The 20,918-nt window shown below is 39.2% G+C and overlaps 1 protein-coding gene across 1 annotated transcript; it reads right to left on the bottom strand.

Annotated features, from left to right (window-relative positions):
* Positions 1-1,889: 1,889 nt before the first annotated feature.
* On the bottom strand, positions 1,890-2,264 carry LOC142161993 (uncharacterized). Its single transcript, XM_075218287.1, has one exon. The coding sequence runs from the start codon at positions 2,262-2,264 to the stop codon at positions 1,890-1,892; it is 375 nt and encodes a 124-aa protein (XP_075074388.1).
* Between the last annotated feature and the right edge of the window lie 18,654 nt (positions 2,265-20,918).

Raw genomic sequence — 20,918 nt, 5'->3', positions numbered from 1 at the left:
CGAGATGCAGGCCCCCGGCAAAAAGGGACATCAGTATATTTGAATTTCACTGGTATGTAAAACAACTGAAGGAAAGAATTGTAAATACTGAAACTGAAACTGAACTACTAACTGATAAACTGATAGGTGAACAAGGAAGTAAGGATATGAATACTCTCTCTTCTGAATGATGAATTAGGAACTGAGAATCATACTGCAATACATGATACTGAAATAATGAATCATACTGAGTTACATGATACTGGAATAATGAATACGACTAGACTGAGATGTGTAATCATAATAAGTTGATTTGTCATAATTGAAACTCATAGAATATTGAATGATTATGAAACTATGCCATCTAGAGAATAGAAGTTCTACTACTATTCATAGAACTAAGGCATAATTACTTTCTAAGGAAACTAGTAATAGTCATAATGAATGGGACGTAGGGGGAATCATAGACATTCCCAAACGTAAAGAGTTAGCCTCACATATCTCAATTTTCCCCCTTAGTGATACTACAATGATCCACAATATTAAGAACCTTCAATGTACAATGGCAACATCTAATGGAACCAATATTAGTAACAAATTTTATAACTTAAATCATTTAGGTATATTATCAAACACCCTGTAGGCATAAATTTCTACATTTCATCACCATATAATTAGTTCATCCAATTACCACCATTCATCAACAATTTATCTCACCATCAAGATTAACCAATTTATAACTTCCAAAATCACATATATGACCATCCATCCACACCCAACCAACAAACTTCCATTACAAAATCTTCTTTCAATATCTATGATAGTTATGTAATTAAATTGGGAATGTATGGATTCCAATCACCATACCAAGAGTTCCAATACTTATTCATACTAATATTCCCTTAATGAATTCATACATGTAATTCTAAGGGTGTAGGATTACCTTTTTGGAAGAAATCTTGCAAAACCCTCCTTTGAGTTCTCGAAGAAATCTCTTGAAGATCTAAGTATTTTATGTGTAGATTTCATCAATACTAGTATATAAATTATGGAATTCATACCAAGATAATGAGGATTGCTTACCTTGAAGATGGGAGGGGTTGGAGTGAGAGAGTGGGGGAAAACCCTAAAATTCGTCCAAAAGAAATGGGGGAAGTGAACCCCCGAGTTTGCTTAAAAAGACCTTAGCTAGGGCGTGCCCGGTCTAGAAAAGTGAGCCTCACTTCGCTGTCTAGCACCTTCAAGGGAAGGAAGGATCTGTGCCCGGTCTGGCGAAGCGAGTCTCGCTGTCCGCCAAAATAACTAGGTGGTCTGATTTTGGTAGTTTGATCATAACTTTGAGTAGGAATGTCCAAATGACAAATGGCTTGATGAGTTAGAAACTAGACTCCAAGATTTTTCATTTTATAGGTTGTGCATCACATAACTCCTTACATAAATTTAGATATTCTCATGCAAAGTTTGGTCTTGTGCGTACTCATTTGAAATTTTAGTCTATCATGAAATTTCCAACTTGGCTTAGACTAAGGTCTCTCCTTGGACCCCAAATCACTTATGATATACCTCGTGCACTTATTATCATATCCAATTGATTACCATCATATTAATACTCATTTAATGCATTCACAACTGATTCAAATTTACGGGTGTTACATTATCTCCCACTTGGGACCATTGTCCTCGAATGATTGTCTTGGTTGTACCTTCGGCTAACTCCGGACCTTAAATGGGTCTGGTGGGAACATGAACTTTCATTAACACTTGCATACTAAACTGAATGAATACATGATTACTGAACTGATGAGATATTGAACTGAATGACTACTAAACTGACTAAACACTAAAAGACATGGAGATTGTAATATAAGGTCTGAATGAGAAGGTTAGTTGCTGTCTAGATTATCTCCTTTCTATTCAAAGAGATGGGGACATTTGGACTTCATGTCTTCTTCGGCTTCCCACATATCCTCTTCAACATTTTGATTCCTCCAAAGCACTTTTACTGAAGCAATTTCCTTAGTTCTGAGCTTTCGGATTTGACGATCAAGGATAGCCACTGGAATGTCTTCATAAATTAGGCTATCTTTAACCCCTATAATCTCTGTAGGAGCTAGAAGAGAAGGGTATCCCATGAATTTCTTCAACATAGACACATGAAACACTGGGTGTACAACAACTAATTCTTTTGGCAATTCTAACTCATAAGCCACATGCCCAATCCTTCGCAAGATTCTATATGGACCAATATAGCGGGGACTAAGCTTCCCCTTCTTCCCAAATCTCATAACGCCTTTCGTAGGCGAAACTTTCAAAAAAACCAATCATCCACTTGAAACTCTAAGTCTCTATGTCGCACGTCCGAATAGGACTTTTGGCGACTCTGAGCCATCTTCAAATGCTCTTGAATCAACTTGACTTTCTCCATCGCCTGATAGACCAAATCGGTTCCTAACAACTCCGCTTCGCCAACTTCGAACCAACCAATTGGTGATCTACAACTTCGCCCATACAGAGCTTCGTACGGTGCCATCTTTATACAAGAGTAGTATATGTTATTATAAGCAAACTCAATGAGAGGTATATGATCATCCCAATTACCTTTAAAATCGATAACACACGCCCTCAACATATCCTTAAGAGTCTGAATAGTGCGGTCTGCCTAGTCATATGTCTGAGGATGAAAAGAGGTGCTGAGGTTCACCCTTGTGCCCAATCCCTTTTGAAAGGATTTCTAAAAGTTTGTTGTAAATTGAGCACCATGATTTGATATGATGGACAAAGGAGTCCCATGCAATCAGACAATTTCTTGGATATACAACTTGGCATAATCCTCGGCCGAATCTGTACTCTTCACTGGCAAGAAATGAGCTGACTTGGTAAGTCGGTCTACAATCACCCAAATTGAATCATGCTTCCGAAACAAGCGAGGTAGACCTGTTATGAAGTCCATGTTTATCATCTCCTATTTCCAAATGGGAATTACTATACTCTGAGTTAAACCACCAAGCCTCTGGTGTTCGACTTTCACCTGCTGACAATTTGGACACTTAGCCACAAAATTTGCTATGTTCTTTTTCATATCGTTCCCCTAATAAATCTCCTTAAGATCATGATACATCTTTGTGGGACCTAGGTGAATGGAATACTTGAAATTGTGGGCTTCTGACATAATCCACTCTCTGAGCCCATCACGTCTCAAACGCATAGTCTACTTCTGTACCTCAAAGTACCATAATCTCCCCTTGTTCAAAAGTCGTAGTCTTGTGTTTGTGAATTCCCTCCTTCAGCTGCAATAAGTAGGGATCACTGAACTGCTTTTCCTTCACTTCGGCTACTAAGGAGGATTCATCCCTATTCTGAAGAACAACGCCACCATCTTCGGAGTCCAAAAGTCGAACTCCTAGACTTGCTAAGCGGTGGACTTCCTTCATCATAGTTCGCTTGTCTGCCTCAACATGAGCTAAGCTTCCCATAGAATGCCAACTGAGAGCACTGACTACAACATTTGCTTTCCTTGAATGATAGAAGATATCAATATCATAATCTTTAAGTAATTCGAGTCACCTTCTCTAATGTAGATTCAATTCTCTTTTCTTAAAGATGTATTGAAGACTCTTGCGATCTGTAAAAATGTCAACATGCACCCCATACAAATAATGGCGCCATATCTTAAGTGCAAACACCACAGCTGCTAATTCGAGATCATGAGTCAGATAATTCTTCTCATGAGCCTTGAGTTGTCTCGATGTGTAGGCTATGACTTTACCATGCTGCATTAATACATACCCAAGACCAACCCCTGAAGCATCACAATAAACAATGAACCCTTCGGTTCCTTCCGGTAGTGTCAAGACTGGAGCTGAAGTCAACCTCTTCTTTAACTCCTTAAATCTTTTCTCGCAAGCGTCCGACCATTGAAACTTGACATTCTTATGAGTTAGTCTAATCAAAGGGGATGAGATAGAAGAAAATCCCTCTACGAAACGCCTATAATAGCCTGCTATACCCAAGAAACTTCTTATATCGGACGCTGAGGTGGGTCTAGTCCAATTCTTCACTGCCTCTATTTTCTGAACGCCCACCTTCATGCCTTCCCCTGAGATGACATGGACCAAAAATATTACTGATTTCAACCAGAATTCACACTTAGAAAAATTCGCATATAGCTTGTGATCCTGTAGTGTCTGCAACACAATTCTGAGATGTTCTGCATGGTCAGTCTCGCTACAGGAATAAATCAAGTTGTCATCAATAAATACAATAACGAACAAATCAAGATAAGGCTTGAAGACTCTATTCATAAGGTCCATGAAAGTTGCTGGTGCATTCGTTAAACCAAATGACATTACCAAAAACTTGAAATGCCTATATCGAGTCTTGAAAGCTATTTTTGGAATATCAACTTCCTTAACCTTCAACTGATGGTATCCCGATCTAAAGTCAATCTTGGAATAACACTGGGCACCCTGAAGTTGATCGAATAAATCATCTATTCTGGGAAGAGGATACTTGTTCTTGATGGTGACTTTATTCAACTGATAATAGTCAATGCACATGCGCAAAGACCCATCCTTATTTCGGACAAACAAAACCGGTACGCCCCAAGGTGAGACACTTGGCCTTATAACTCCATCTAGAAGAATTTTTAACTAGTCTTTTAGCTCTTTCAACTCTGCAAGAGCCATTCTATAAGGCAGGACAAGTATTGGCTTGGTGTCTAGGAGTATCACACCTCCTTTTTCACCCGCGCCTCCTCAAAGGGGCGTAAAAGGGAGTTTTTTTCAATTAAAGGACAACCAAAACAGGATTTGTTATTTAATTCAGAGTCGCCACTTGGGAGATTTATGGTGTCCCAAGTCACCGGTTGAATCTCGAATCGAGGAAAAGAATGACTCTGTTTAACAGTCTGCGCACCAGAAATCCGGATAAGGAATTCTGTTAACCCGGGAGAAGGTGTTAGGCATTCCCGAGTTCCGTGGTTCTAGCACGGTCGCTCAACTATTATATTCGGCTTGATTATCTGATTTTATACAAATATGAACTTATGTGCAAATTTTAACTTTTTACCGCTTTCATAATTATTATTATTAAGAATGTGAACATCGCTTAAAACATGTCTTTGGACTGCGTCACATGAAATGCACCCACAATCCGGAACATATTTTATGTACCCGTGGTCGTCGACGCACTTCGACTCCATTGAGATTTGGATTTGGGTCACATCAATGTACACCCGCATTTAAGAAAGTAAATTATTAAAGGCGCGCCTAAAGCGATTAGCGCATTATTATTTTTTGAAAAGACCGTGAAATCTTGCTAAAACGACCCATCCGAAGTCTAATTAATTATTAACCATTTATTGAGGGCCTTGCAGCTTGCGTTTTGTTTGGCGAGGCTCGTCTCATTTATTTTTTAAAGGGCAATCCTAAAGTGACTACATTTCTATTAAGTTTGTCTCTAAAAGAAACGAGAAAAGTCTTAATTAATTACATGCTTGACAAGTAGCTATTGGATTACAGTAGATGATAATGGTAATTTACACTCGAACTCATAAAAATGGAGAAATGTTTCGTGCCTTTATTCTATAAGTGAACTACTAAAGCTGAAATTACAAAATGCATACAAGATTGTCAAGATATTCAAAACAAACTAACCATTCTCCAAATTGATTTAAACTAACATTCCTAAAATTGATTTAAACTATTTGGAATTATCGGCTAGGAACTGTTATCAACGCGGATTCGAATATTGGCCTATATGTTGCCTAACGGAATCAAACACTATCTAAGAGTCTGCCTCAAATACAAAAGAAAGTTAGAAATATGGCAACTAATCCCTTAACTTATTTGTTCATTGTACAAATTACATATTTAAATACATGGAATTTGTAATTGACAACTACGAACTATAGTTTGAAAACCAAATAGTTTCAGTTAAGTACAAGACTACGTCATGCATTCCAGTTAAGTTATAAAACTAAACTATATGAATACTTGTCACGTATCTTATTAAACTATAGATACAACACTAATTCATCAAAATACCCTAGCATGTCATTTCACTTTCACATCTCACAGCCACATCAGTATTGATTCGAAAGTGTACCTGGTATTGAAATAAAAGAAGAGGAAGATGAGAAATCAGCGGGGCAGTAACATTGCAGCAATAACAACAACACAACCAGCAACTAGGAGATAGCAATCATAAACAGAACAGTAGAACCAGAAGTGCAATAGAACAACAAACTTTTATTTCTATTTTTTAAACTTTCCAAGAAAGAAACACTTTGAACTTTTTATTAAACACTAACAAAACTGATTCTGATTTTCAGAAGTGAAAGAAAACCAAACTCCCCAGCTTCTTTTTTTTCCTCTTTAGTATTTTTCAGAAGATGTTTTTCAGTCCTTTTTCTCTTAGTCCTCTCTATATATCCTCCTTTTCTCTACAGACCTCATCCCCCTCTTATACAAGTCTGCCTTCCTTCCAAACCTACTGCCTGACCCCCTTCTCCCCACTAAATCTGAAATTTTCCACTTAAAATCCACTAAGGAAAACTTTTCCTTATTTTCAGCCCCCATTCCCTTTTGTTCCCCATTAATACTAATCAATTCATTAGTTTAATGGTATTTTAATACTTAGTGGACAGAACACTCAAACCACCCATCTTCCCTGTTTTCAATTCCCAAATTACCCTCCTAAAATCCCTGAAATTGCAGCTATAGCCAATGCTCCTAAGTTCTGAATGCAACCTTATGACTCACTACTATCTAGTTGACATTATCACCAATACTGAATTCAAATCAGTTGTCAGATTCATTTCAGACCCTAGACAGTAGGATTCGATTTATTAATTGCTTAAACTTGAATCAAACAGCAACAACATAAAGGCTAAGGCTATCGATTGACATGGCATGACACAACAGGTTTAGGTGACAACCAAAATAACAGCTGTGATGAAGTAGTTCGATTGACCAAGCAATTCAGAACATTTCAAATGATCAAGCAAAAACAATGTGACGAACTGAATATACCCACAGGCTCAGTACTAAGTTCAACTATACCAACATGCTCGTTTCAACACAACATTTAGGACAGAAACGAAGTAGGAGGGGAAACAGACTAGCATGAACCATGAAATCAAAACCAACATTACACTACTATCATGTTAAATTAATATTCAGGCCTACCGAACTAATCGACGTCACTTATTCAATCAATTACACAAATTATAACACATAACAATTACAGCAAACAGAAGCAATGATAGAATTGGACCAAATAAAAGGTCTACTGAAGATGAATAGAATTAATTAAAAGAAAAGTAGAAAAATCACACAAACTACTAAAACATGCAAAGAGATACAAATAGAACACATGAACAGAAGGAAGGAAAGGAAAAATACCTCTGAATCTTAAGAACAAAAATGACCCAGTCTCGAGCCGAACTCGACCTCTTTAGGTCGAACGGACTTTAATCGAAGTGTTCTCAACTAAGTACACCTCGATTAAGGTCTATTAGACCCCAACCCTTTGTTTAGTTGGACAGACCCTAAGGTTCTGGATTTCTAGGGTTCATACAGTCGATTTGGGGATTGAAGGTTTCTGATTAGATTCGAACCAAACCAAGCTTGGTTTGGTTATGAGTGAGGTCAGGGGAGTAACTGGTATGAATTTGGGGGCGTTTGGCTATGGGGGCATGGGGTGAGAGATGGGGTCTTATATACGAAGGGAGGGATGGATCCTGGCCGTTGGATCAGGTGAGATTGATGGCCAGGATCTCTTCACTTAAGGGAACGGTGCCGTTTTGATTGAGTGGGGATTGGGTCGGTCTCAGACGGGAGTGGGTCGGGTCATGGGGAAAGCCTGGGAGCTGTTAGATCAAAAGCAATGAACGGTCCCGATCAAATACAACCATACGGCATCGTTTGGTTTAATGAAAGAACTGAACTGGACCGTTAGATCTGTTTGATCAACGGACCAGATGGAAAGTGCTAATACGGCGTCGTTTCCTTCGTTTGAGATACCAGCTAACCGGACTGGGTCAAATGATTTGATTTGGGCCTGGTTTTTGGTCTCAATTTTAAGCCCACATCTGAATTCCTTCATTTTTTGAACTCTTTTTCTTTTCATTCTTTAATTTCTAATTTAAACACAATTCTTAATTAAATTGTAAAATCAAAAATAAAACTGCACAAATATTAATTAACACTTACAACAATTAACACACAAATTAAAACCTTAAAATAAAATCACACAATGACAACAAATAGAATAAAATGCATATTTTTGTGATTTTCCTTTTAGAGCCAAATGATGGTTTAATTAATTCTTAAATGCATATTTAAATCCTAAATATGCATGCAACATTTATTTTTGTAATTTTCAATTAACTACAACAAAGTAAACATTTATGGACAAAATAATTACCAAAAATGTCACGCAAATTCTCAAAATTGTACCCGAAGGCAACTTGCTTTATTTCTCGATTTCTTTTGGAGTAATTTCCGTGAAGCAAAAATCACATGCTCACAGCTGCCCCTCTTTGTCCGAAAATACAAAGAGTTTTCGTGCAAAGATAAAGTGAGCGGATACGAGCGATTTTTGCCCGTTGGAGTACTCCGTATGAAGCATTTTTTGAAAAAGATTTAACCGAACCTTTGCTTCAAAGGTTTCCTACATATCCCTGGCTAGAAGGGAATCAGGTTAATGTAGTTCAGGAAATTTTTGTAGCTGGGACTACCATGGGACTGCCTTTTGCTGTTACTGCGGCTGCATGCTGTTGCTACTGCTTTTCGACCTCCTTATTACACCATTGCTTAAAGACAAAGAAGTTATACTAAGCTATGAGCTATGCATTACAAAATTTTATTCTCAAACTTGGTCATGTGACTGATGTTGCCTTGTGTTTCCTCTGATGTTGCCTTTACTTCTGAATTGACTTTTATTCTCCCTTGATATTCGATCTCGAACTGTTTATTTCCTTCTTGTGAGCTTTGCGTTATTTTCCTTCGAATCTTGAACTGCCTTCCTCTGCTAGGGATTTTGTTGTCTCCCGCTGCTTTACTGACTTCAACAACAATTACTTCTTAAAATATAACACCTCAATTCTCCAGGCGGGCTCCTGACTTCAACTACTTCTTCAAAATCATTCAGCCTCCATTCTCCAGGCGGGCTCCTGACTTCAATAACTTCTTCAAAATAATTCAGCCTCCATTCTTCAGGCGGGCTCCTGACTTCATCAGCAACTTTGAAAATAAATCAGCCTCCATTCTCCAGGCGGGCTCCTGACTCCAACAACAACTTAAAAATAATTCAGCCTCCATTCTTCAGGCGGGCTCCTGACTTCAACAACTTCTTAAAAATAATTCAGCCTCCATTCTCCAGGCGGGCTCCTGACTTCAACAACTTTTTTAAAAATAATTCAGCCTCCATTCTCCAGGTGGGCTCCTGACTTCATCAGCTTCTTAAAAATAATTCAACCTCCATTCTCCAGGCGGGCTTCTGACTTCATCAGCAACTAAAAAATGTAACACCTCCATTCTCCAGGCGGGCTCCTGACTCCAACAACAACTTAAAAATAATTCAGCCTCCATTCTCCAAGCAGGCTCCTGACTTCAACAACTTTTAAAAATGTAACACCTCCATTCTCCAGGCGGGCTCCTGACTTCAACTACTTCTTCAAAATAATTCAGCCTCCATTCTCCAGGTGGGATCCTGACTTCAACAGCTTTTTAAAATGTAACACCTCCATTCTCCAGGCGGGCTTCTGACTTCAATAACTTCTTCAAAATAATTCAGCCTCCATTCTCCAGGCGGGCTCCTGACTTCAACAGCTTTTTAAAATGTAACACCTCCATTCTCCAGGCGGGCTCCTGATTTCAACAATTTCTTAAAAATACAACACATCCATTCTCCAGGCGGGATCCTGACTTCAACTACTTTTTCAAAATAATTCAGCATCCATTCTCCAGGCGGGCTCCTGACTTCAACTACAGCTTAAATGTAACACCTTCATTTTCCAGGCGGGCTCCTGACTTCAACAACTTGAATCATCTTCTTTCAACTGTTTCCCTCAAAAACTGGTGTCTTATTCCTCCGAAATCCGCTGGGGACAAATGCCGGTGTTTTATTCACAACTATGTTATTTTCCTTATTCACGGACTACTTCCTTTAAAGCTGGTTCCTTCCTTCCACTTGGAACTACTTTCCTCAAGCTGGTGTTTTCACTTCTCTGAAACCTGCCGTGGATATCACTGCAGGGGAATTATCTTCCTCTTTTTAATAATGGTGGGGATGATATTGATTCAAAGGCCATTACTTTTACAACTTTGGGTTATCTTGCTTCTTCCAAGATTGCTTTTCTTTTAAAACTTGTATCTCCCTTCTCGTATACTGCTGGGGATTTTACTTCCTTCAAAACTTGTGTTATCTTCTCTCTTTCCAAAATGGCTATCTGATTTTCAAGAAAAATTTTGTAATGAGAGAAAATTTTCTGCCCCAGTTTGATAATCTTCTTTATGACCCTGTCTTCCTGCTGTCAATAATATTTCCTTTCCCTGCTTTAAATCAAAGAAAAATTTGTTAGTTTAAAACGGGGCGAGTGGTCGTGCCACTTCTGCTGGGGATGGTTTTTTCCCTTTTCTTTTCCCTGCTTTGCTATAAAACTTGCTGGGGATGATATTATTTACTGGGGCTGACATTCCTGTTGGGGATGATTTTTATTTTCTCTTCCTTCCCTGCTCTGTGTTGTTCGACCATTGTGGAGCTTGGTTGAGAATCTGTCGGAGTTGTTCCTGTATCTTGCAAATCTGCTGGGGATCCTCTTGGAATTTGATCAATAACTTTTCAACTATTGTTCTTTCTGTTTTTCTCCGACTTCCCCTGGAAATTTGGGCCTCTTGGGATCTGGACCCATTCATCATTTGGTCTTGCGACAAACTTCTTTTTGCTTTGTCGCCTTATCTTTGGCCTATCCTATTCGCATTTTGCTTTGCCCCATTTTGGCCACTGGTAGTAAGCTCTGAAAATTCTTTTCAAAAACAAACTGCTGGGGAGGTAAAGTCTTTAAACCAAGAAATAAAAAAGTGATGATTTCAAAAAATAGAAAAAGAAGAAGTCTTTCTGGACAAATGTTGGGGAAAAGGAAAGAAAAGAACTTATCTGAATGATATAACCAATCCCAACGATCATGTTGTGCATTCCGGATTGATCAACTCAGTCTATTCGTATCAATCAATCTTTCGGATGGCCTCATCTCGCTGGGGATAAATAAATACTCAACTCTTTGTCAAATGTTGACCCTTTCCGCCAATCTTGCCTTGTCGCCTCATAGTGCCCTTCGAGGGGTTTTCACTAATAAGACTCTCTCATTTCTCTCAACTCCCGTCGCCTCATGGTGCCTGTGAAGGTTTTCACCAATAAGACTCTCTCATTTTCTTTTATTTTTTAGCTGGGGATTGGAGTGCTGTCGATATGACTCTCTTTGCTGGGGATTCTTTCGGCTATAAATTCATTTCCAGCTTATGATCTTCTTCTTTGTTGGGGATTAGAGTGTTATTCCCGACTTCCATTTTCATTGACTTAGCACTTCTCAGATACTGATCGGGAGATCTTTTTTGGACATCAATAGGGGTTTTTGTGAATGGCTAAAAGGAAAAGGGGTATCAAAAGTTCAAAATAATTTATAGGGGTAAAACAGTACAACTCTTGGAATCAAACTTTCTTACCAAAATTACAAACGCAAACTTCTGCCCCAGTTTTTCTTGCTTGGGGATTTTTATTATTATTTTTTTTGTTACACTATGTTACATTATGCACACTATGTTACACTATGACCGAGCCATGAGGCGCCTACGTATCCTTCTTTGAGGAATCAGATCAAACGTAGTTCCCAATTCCTTTGTTTTTCTTGTGACTTTTCTTTTGTTTTTTTTTTTCATTTTCAATACTGATTCTAAGAGAGGGGTATGAAAGAATAAACAAGGCTCAAAAAGAGAAGCAAAGATTAAAGTGTTTGGATAGAAGAAACAATGCCTCCGTCATTTCATCCTCCGATACAATGCCAAATACAAACACACAACAATTACAATCAAAAGAAATCCAACATAATATCTCTTGACTGTGTCAGAACTGATAGCCATGCCGATACATCTTCCCTCGACATCTGTCAAACATAAAGCGTCATTGGGCTTGCTCTGATCAGATTACGATAATCAACACACACCCTGATTTTTCATCATTTTTGGCACTGGCACCACATTAGCCAACCAATCAGGATATCGAGTGACCCGAATAACCTTAGCATTCGACTGTTTGGTTACTTCTTCCTTAATCTTCACACTCATGTCGGTTCTGAACTCCCTCAATTTTTGCTTGACGGGAGGACATGCCGCGTCAATGGGCAATTTGTGAACCACTAGATTGGTGCTTAAACCCGGCATGTCGTCGTATGACCATGCAAAAATGTCTTTGAATTCAATAAGTGCTTTGATTAGTTCTTCCCTGATATTTGGTTCAATGCGGACGCTTAACTTAGTTTCCCTAATATCATCCGCATCCCCTAGATTGACGGCTTCCGTGTCATTTAAGTTGGGGCTTGGGTTTTTCTTTAAATTGGCTCAACTCTCTATTAATTTCTTCGAAGGCTTCATCCTCATCGTATTCCGACTCATCATCATAATCTTGTACTATAAGTTCAGAATCAGATTGATTTTTTAGACTAGGTTGAAGATCCGTCGTGCACGCCATGTCATTAGAACCAGTATAAAGAGAACTGTTCAGAAGAGAAAAAGAAGAAGAAAAAATTAAAACAAAATAAGGAATGAAGGAAGAGAAAAAAAACTTTCACTTTATTAAAATACTGGATAGCAAAGTTTCACACTTTGACGAGCACAAAAAGAAATCTGGATTACAACCCTGGAATAATCCAGAAAACAAGAAAGAAAATCAGAGCCCACTACCAAGACTCCCTTCGGATAGGAAGAGGAGTAGCCATCCAATTGTTGATTTTTGCTTTCAGCCCCACAAACTGTACATCCGCCTTGCTGGACCCTTCCCCCATCACCATATCTGGCTTGTCATCTACACACTGCACCACTGCCTTTCCACTGGTCGGTTTTTCTTTTGAACTATTTTCACTAGCACGGATCATCATTACCGTTTGTGAGGGCTTCTTAAGCTCCCCTCCCTTGTGCACTTGTTCGATCATGTGGGTCTCATGGTGCGCTGGTAGCGGATTCTGATTAATGTTTGGTGCTTCTGGAGCCTGGACCTCGATCCTATTTGTATCAATAAGCTCTTGCACAACATTCTTCAACTTCCAACATTTCTTAGTATCATGTTCGGGAGCCCCCGAACAATATTCACAACTCGCTAAAAGGTCAAGATTTCTAGGAAGGGGATTTGGCAATTTGGGTTCAATAGGATTCAACAGGCTTAACTGCCTCAATTTGTGGAACAGAGTAGTATAGGATTCTCTCAGCGGAGTATACTTCTGCTTCTTCTCATTCTTGAAAGCTTGATTCCCACGGAAACCTAACCCTGGAGGATTTCTATAGGCCCTCGGAGGTGGATATGTGTTTTGTGGATGTGGGTATGTGTTTTGTGGAGGTGGGTATGTATTTTGGGGAGCCAGCGCATGCCATTGCGGGCAAGCCGGAGGCTGGGTGTAAATTTGGGCGTGGTGGACAAAGAAATGTGGCTCTTGTGGTGGTTAGTAGGGCTGTGGAGGGCCATATAGGGTGTATGGGTGATTTGAGTGATGGGGTTTAGGCTGGTAGTGAGGGGAGGGACCTCCGAATCTGGACCAAGTACCAGCCTCGACTATTGTGACATCTTCCCTTTTTTTCTTTCCGAGCGCACCTCCCGTGCCGCTCTGGATGGCCTGAGTTGTGGCCTTGATTGCCGAATAGCTCATTATCTTGTTGGATCTGAGTCCCTCTTCAACCATACCGCCCATTTACTACTTCGTTGAAAGATTTACCAACTGACGTTACCAGGTGACCGAAGTAAGTTGGCTCCAAAGTTTGTAAGAAGTAGTCCACCATTTCACCTTCCCTCATTGGTGGATCGACTCTTGCTGCTTGTTCTCTCCAACGGAATTCGAATTCCCTGAAGCTCTCTCCAGGCTTTTTCTCAAGTTTCAACAGTGTGAGACGGTCAGGGACGATCTTAAGGTTATACTGGAAGTGACCTGCAAATGATTGTGCTAGATCGTCCCAGGTATACCACCTGCTAGGATCCTGCCTCGCGTACCATTCCAGTGCGGACCCGCTTAAACTTTGACCAAAATAAGCTATCAGCAGCTCATACTTTCCACCTGCCCCTCTCATCTTACTATAGAAACCTCGTAGATGTGCCATGAGATCACCATGTCCCTCATATAGATCAAACTTTGGCATCTTAAAACCTGCCAGCAACTGAACATCGGGGAAGAGACACAGATCTTTATAGGCCACACTAACTTGGCTTCCCAATCCATGCATATTCCTGAAGGATTGCTCCAGGCTTTTCACTTTACGAAGCACTTCGTCCTGCTCCGAATTCTTAGCCAGCCTCTCAGTTTCTGCCGGGAGCTGAAGGTCAGGGGTGTAAGTGTATGGCTCGGGTGCTTTGAAGGTGAGTTCGGGAGGATAGTATTGGTTGTCGTGAACCTGAAACACTGGTTCATCGACTGATTTTTGCAACGTGGCGGATGGAGGTGCCACGAAAACAGGAACAGTTGGTGGAGGAGGATTTTGTTTGGGTGGTGGAGCTTGGGGATTATAGGAAGTTTCCCCTTGATAGTATTGGGCAATGGGGAAACTCGTTGATGGACCAGTGGGAGGGTGTTCCGGAGTCCGAGCCGGTGAGAGGGTAGGAATAGGGGGAAGGATTGATGATGTTTGTCCCCTAGCCCAGGCTAGGTGCATCCCAGCTATCTCTTGTCTCAACCTGTCTACTTCCTCCTTTATCATTTGCATCTCTGTCTTTTCCTCCTCAACACTTTTGTCCGAACCAGACATACTTTCCGGAATGGGCCCTTTAGATCTTGTGTGGTAATGGTAATATGCCAGAACGTTCTAACGAGCTAACTGTTTCGAAATCTCTGGATCAACAACAAACTTGTTAGCGTTAGAGTTTAACACATATTGCAATTTCACGTTGGGGATGCAATGTTCCTAGGCAGTTTAACCATTTTAACATGTCTTTGCTTCGACTGCATGCGTCATTCCGGCTTACTTTCTTTATCTCTCTTTTTATGTCCTTGTTTTCCTTTCTTTTATTCACTTTGCCTTTTCTTTTTTCTTTTTAGTGGTGGTCGAATCTTATGTGGATTGCCTACATATCATGTCCCCGCATGAATCAGACCGGGCATAGTTCTGCCACATAAAAGGTAAACAACAATAAAACATTTTTGGAATCACTTAAAGACAAACAACAGACTCGAAAGTCAAACGGCCCACATAATCTAATCAAAAGAAATACAAACTCAAGAGAACTAAAATGACAGATTCCTTCCTCTATATGCCGATTTTAACCAAACGGCTGTTTTTGCAAACGTGGCCCCTTCCCAATTTTACATGAATTTTGAGGCCGGGAAGATTATTTTATTACACTTCACAAACTTGTCTGTTCTTTTACGAAAATAGCCTTTTGACAACTGAAAGATACTCTAAGGCTATCTCGGCAAGAACGGTTTAAGACACCGCCGAAGTTGGCTCGACTTAAAAAATCTAAACGGTATTCTTGACCACTGACTCTTTTTCTTACTATTTTTCAAATTAAATAAAATAAAAGATCGGGTTTTGCCAACGCGGCCTTTCAGCACCTCGGGGACGAAGATTTTAAAGTTGCGTTAGCTAACAGACTAAAATCCTAAAAACATGACCAAAGGTGGTCGTTTATGCAAAGTCAGCCTTCCGGCATCCTTTTTGGGAACATTTGACTATTTCTGACAAAAACAGCATCACCCAACTCTATGACGAAAAATTAAAATTTTTGACATTTTTTGGCTATTTTTGCAAAAGGGGAGGTTGGACCCGATAAGGGCTGCCTACGTATCACACATCCTGTGAGAATCAAACCGGCGTAGTTCGGGCAACGACAATAAACTAATTCTGACAACAAGACTTGTTTAAATAAATTACACTAAAAAAACATTTTTTTTAATTTTTTTTTCACGAAAATTTGGCAAAGTTCGTCGGTAACTCAGAATTATCTTACTGCTATTTTTTCTTTTCAATATTGTCAGAAGCCGGTCGGCATGCAAGTCTGTGGCAAATAAATGCGTAAGACAAACAGGATGCCGCAAGATGGTCTTTTTAATTTGAGGTTGCTTGTCCTAGACGGACCCTACCCCTGTGTTGAGTCCCCTAAGTCAAGTGCACATGATGCAAATAAGCGTTCCTACTAGGGATCTGTCATGAAGTTTTGTTATACTAGGTTTATCCTGGGTGTTTGTTCTAGACCTGGCTTACCCGAGCGGACAACTCGAGCCGAGGATGGGAACTGCGTACCGATAACCAAAAGATCATCCGATTTTGCAACTCCTTCGAATCCTCGTTCTATTTTGGGATATGACACTAACAGAAAGAAGTCACGACCAGCGTGCACTTCTCAAGAGAGAGAAAAGAGGGATTTCGTAGCAGTTTATATATACAGTTCAGATAATATCAAAGCGGTAAGAGCAACATTTTGCACATTTAGGCTAAAACATGTAATAAAGTCAGATAATAAATAAAGCCAAATAATAACAATTAATCTAAGCTCGAATTCTGAACCCTGAACCAGAGATTCTGGGTTCGTGTCCCCAGCAGAGTCGCCATAGCTGTCACACCTCATTTTTCACCCGCGCCTCCTCAAAGGGGCGTAAAAGAGAGTTTTTTCTAATTAAAGGACAACCGAAACGGGATTTGTTATTTAATTCAGAGTTGCCACTTGGGAGATTATGGTGTCCCAATTCATAGGTTGAATCCCGAATCGAGGAAAAGAATGACTCTGTTTAACAGTCTGCGCACCAGAAATCCGGATAAGGAATTCTGTTAACCCGGGAGAAGGTGTTAGGCATTCTCGATTTCCGTGGTTCTAGCACGGTCGCTCAACTGCCATATTCGGCTTAATTATCTGATTTTATACAAATACGAACTTATGTGCAAATTTAAACTCTTTACCGCTTTTATTATTGTTATTTTACAGAGAATTGCAACGTTGTGAAAATGTATCTCGAACAATGTCACAATCAATGTACCCATGGTCGTCGACACACTTTGACTCCGTTGAGATTTGGATTTGGGTCACATCAATGTACACCCGCGTTTAAGAAAGTAAATTATTAAAGGCGCGCCTAAAGCGATTAGCGCATTATTATTTTTTGAGAAGACCGTGAATCTTGCTAAAATGGCCCATCCGAAGTCTAATTAATTATTAACCATTTATTGAGGGCCCCGCACCTTGCGTTTTGTTTGGCGAGGCTCGTCTCATTTATTTTTTAAAGGGCAATCCTAAAGTGACTACATTTCTATTAAGTTTGTCTCTAAAAGAAACGAGAAAAGTCTTAATTAATTACATGCTTGACAAGTAGCTATTGGATTACAGTAGATGATAACGGTAATTTACACTCGAACTCATAAAAATGGAGAAATGTTTCGTGCCTTTATTCTATAAGTGAACTACTAAAGCTGAAATTACAAAATGCATACAAGATTGTCAAGATATTCAAAACAAACTAACCATTCTCCAAATTGATTTAAACTAACATTCCTAAAATTGATTTAAACTATTTGGAATTATCGGCTAGGAACTGTTATCAACGCGGATTCGAATATTGGCCTATATGCTGCCTAACGGAATCAAACACTGCCTATTTAAAAACTGCCTCAAATACAAAAGAAAGCTAGAAATATGGCAACTAATCCCTTAACTTATTTGTTCATTGTACAAATTACATATTTAAATACATGGAATTTGTAATTGACAACTACGAACTATAGTTTGAAAACCAAATAGTTCCAGTTAAGCACAAGACTACGTCATGCATTCTAGTTGAGTTATAAAACTAAACTATATGAATACTTGTCACGTATCTTATTAAACTATAGATACAACACTAATTCATCAAAATACCCTAGCATTTCATTTCACTTTCACATCTCATAGCCACATCGGTATTGATTCGAAAGTGTACATGGTATTGAAATAAAAGAAGAGGAAGATGAGAAATCAGCATGGCAGTAACAGTGCAGCAACAACAACAACAACCAGCAACCAGGAGATTTAAAACCCAGCAATAAACTCAGAAATCCAGTTGCAATTTCAGAAATACAAGGCAACAAAACAGATATACCAGAAACAACAACAAATAACCAGTGCAGACCAGAAATAACAAACTCAGAAAACCACTTGAAACCTCAATGAAATCCCAGAAACAAACCAGCAATCATAAACAGAACAGTAGAACCAGAAGTGCAATAGAACAACAAACTTTTATTTCTATTTTTTCAACTCTCCAAGAAAGAAACACTTTGAACTTTTTATTAAACACTAACAAAACTGATTCTGATTTTCAGAAATGAAAGAAAACCAAACTCCCCAACTTCTTTTTTTTCCTCTTTAGTATTTTTCAGAAGATGTTTTTCAGTCCTTTTTCTCTTAGTCCTCTCTATATCTCCTCCTTTTCTCTACAGACCTCATCCCCCTCTTATACAAGTCTGCCTTCCTTCCAAACCTACTGCCTGACCCCCTTCTCCCCACTAAATCTGAAATTTTCCACTTAAAATCCACTAAGGAAAACTTTTCCTTATTTTCAGCCCCCATTCCCTTTTGTTCCCCATTAATACTAATCAATTCATTAGTTTAATGGTATTTTAATATTTAGTGGACAGAACACTCAAACCACCCATCTTCCCTGTTTTCAATTCCCAAATTACCCTCCTAAAATCCCTGAAATTGCAGTTATAGCCAATGCTCCTAAGTTCTGAATGCAACCTTATGACTCACTACTATCTAGTTGACATTATCACCAATACTGAATTCAAATCAGTTGTCAGATTCATTTCAGACCCTAGACAGTAGGATTCGATTTATCAATTGCTTAAACTTGAATCAAACAGCAACAACATAAAGGCTAAGGCTATCGATTGACAGGGCATGACACAACAGGTTTAGGTGACAACCAAAATAACAACTGTGATGAAGTAGTTCGATTGACCAAGCAATTTAGAACATTTCAAATGATCAAGCAAAAACAATGTGACGAACTGAATATACCCACAGGCTCAGTACTAAGTTCAACTATACCAACAGGCTCGTTTCAACACAACATTTAGGACAGAAACGAAGTAGGAGGGGAAACAGACTAGCATGAACCATGAAATCAAAACCAACATTACACTACTATCATGTTAAATTAATATTCAGGCCTACCGAACTAATCGACGTCACTTATTCAATCAATTACACAAATTATAACACATAACAATTACAGCAAACAGAAGCAATGATAGAATTGGACCAAATAAAAGGTCTACTGAAGATGAACAGAATTAATTAAAAGAAAAGTAGAAAAATCACACAAACTACTAAAACATGCAAAGAGATACAAATAAAACACATGAACAGAAGGAAGGAAAGGAAAAATACCTCTGAATCTTAAGAACAAAAATGACCCAGTCTCGAACCGGACTCGACCTCTTTGAGGTCGAACGGACTTTAATCGAAGTGTTCTCAACTGAGAACACCTCGATTAAGGTCTATTAGACCCCAACCCTTCGTTTAATTGGACAGACCCCAAGGTTCTGGATTTCTAGGGTTCATATAGTCGATTTGGGGCTTGAAGGTTTCTGGTTAGATGCGAACCAAACCAAGCTTGGTTTGGTTACGAGTGAGTTCAGGGGAGTAACTGGTATGAATTTGGGGTGGTTTGGCATGGATTGGGTTTTGGCTCGAATCTTCAAATGAAGATTCGAGAAGATGGGGATTGATTCGAGCCAAGGGAGTAGTGGATTCGTAACCAGGGTGTTAAGGTGGATCTATGGTGTTAAGGAGGTGGCCGGCGGCGTAGTTGCCGCCGGGTTTCAGGCGAAGGGGAGCTATGGCGGCTAGGGTTTGACCTAGGTTCCGTCTCTGAAACGAGAGAGACGAAGTGAGGAAGGGGGGGCGTTTGGCTATGGGGGCGTGAGGTGATAGATAGGGTCTTATATACGAAGGGGAGGGATGGATCCTGGCCGTTGGATCAGGTAAGATTGATGGCCAGGATCTCTTCACTTAAGGGAACAGTGCCGTTTTGATTGAGTGGGGATTGGGTCGGTCTCAGACGGGAGTGGGTCGGGTCATGAGGGAAAGCCTGGGAGTCGTTATATCAAAAGAAATGAACGGTCCCGATCAAATACAACCATACAGCGTCGTTTGGTTTAATGAAAGAACTGAACTGGATCGTTAGATCTGTTTGATCAACGGTCCAGATGGAAAGTGCTAATACGACGTCGTTTCCTTCGTCTGAGAGACCAGCTAACCGGACTGGGTCAAATGATTTGATTTGGGCCTGGTTTTTGGTCTCAATTTTAAGCCCACATCTGAATTCCTTCATTTTTTGAACTCTTTTTCTTTTCCTTCTTTAATTTCTAATTTAAACACAATTCCTAATTAAATTGTAAAATCAAAAATAAATCTGCACAAATATTAATTAACACTTACAACAATTAACACACAAATTAAAACCTTAAAATAAAATTACACAATGACAACAAATAGAATAAAATGCATATTTTTGTGATTTTCCTTTTAGAGTCAAATGATGGTTTAATTAATTCCTAAATGCATAATTAAACCCTAAATATGCATGTAACATTTATTTTTGTAATTTTCAATTAACTACAACAAAGTAAACATTTACAGACAAAATAATTACCAAAAATGTCACGCAAATTCTCAAAATTGTACCCGAAGGCAACTTGCTTTATTTC

Source organism: Nicotiana tabacum, chromosome 7 (assembly GCF_000715075.1).
Source record: "Nicotiana tabacum cultivar K326 chromosome 7, ASM71507v2, whole genome shotgun sequence".
NCBI classification, from domain to species: Eukaryota; Viridiplantae; Streptophyta; class Magnoliopsida; order Solanales; family Solanaceae; genus Nicotiana; species Nicotiana tabacum.
Note: the sequence above shows the minus strand (reverse complement) of the source record. Positions and strands in the feature narration are given on the sequence as shown.

Bases quoted from the DNA above. Each gene is read 5' to 3' on its own strand.
- LOC142161993 (XM_075218287.1), bottom strand. From the start codon at position 2,264: ATGAGATTTGGGAAGAAGGGGAAGCTTAGTCCCCGCTATATTGGTCCA.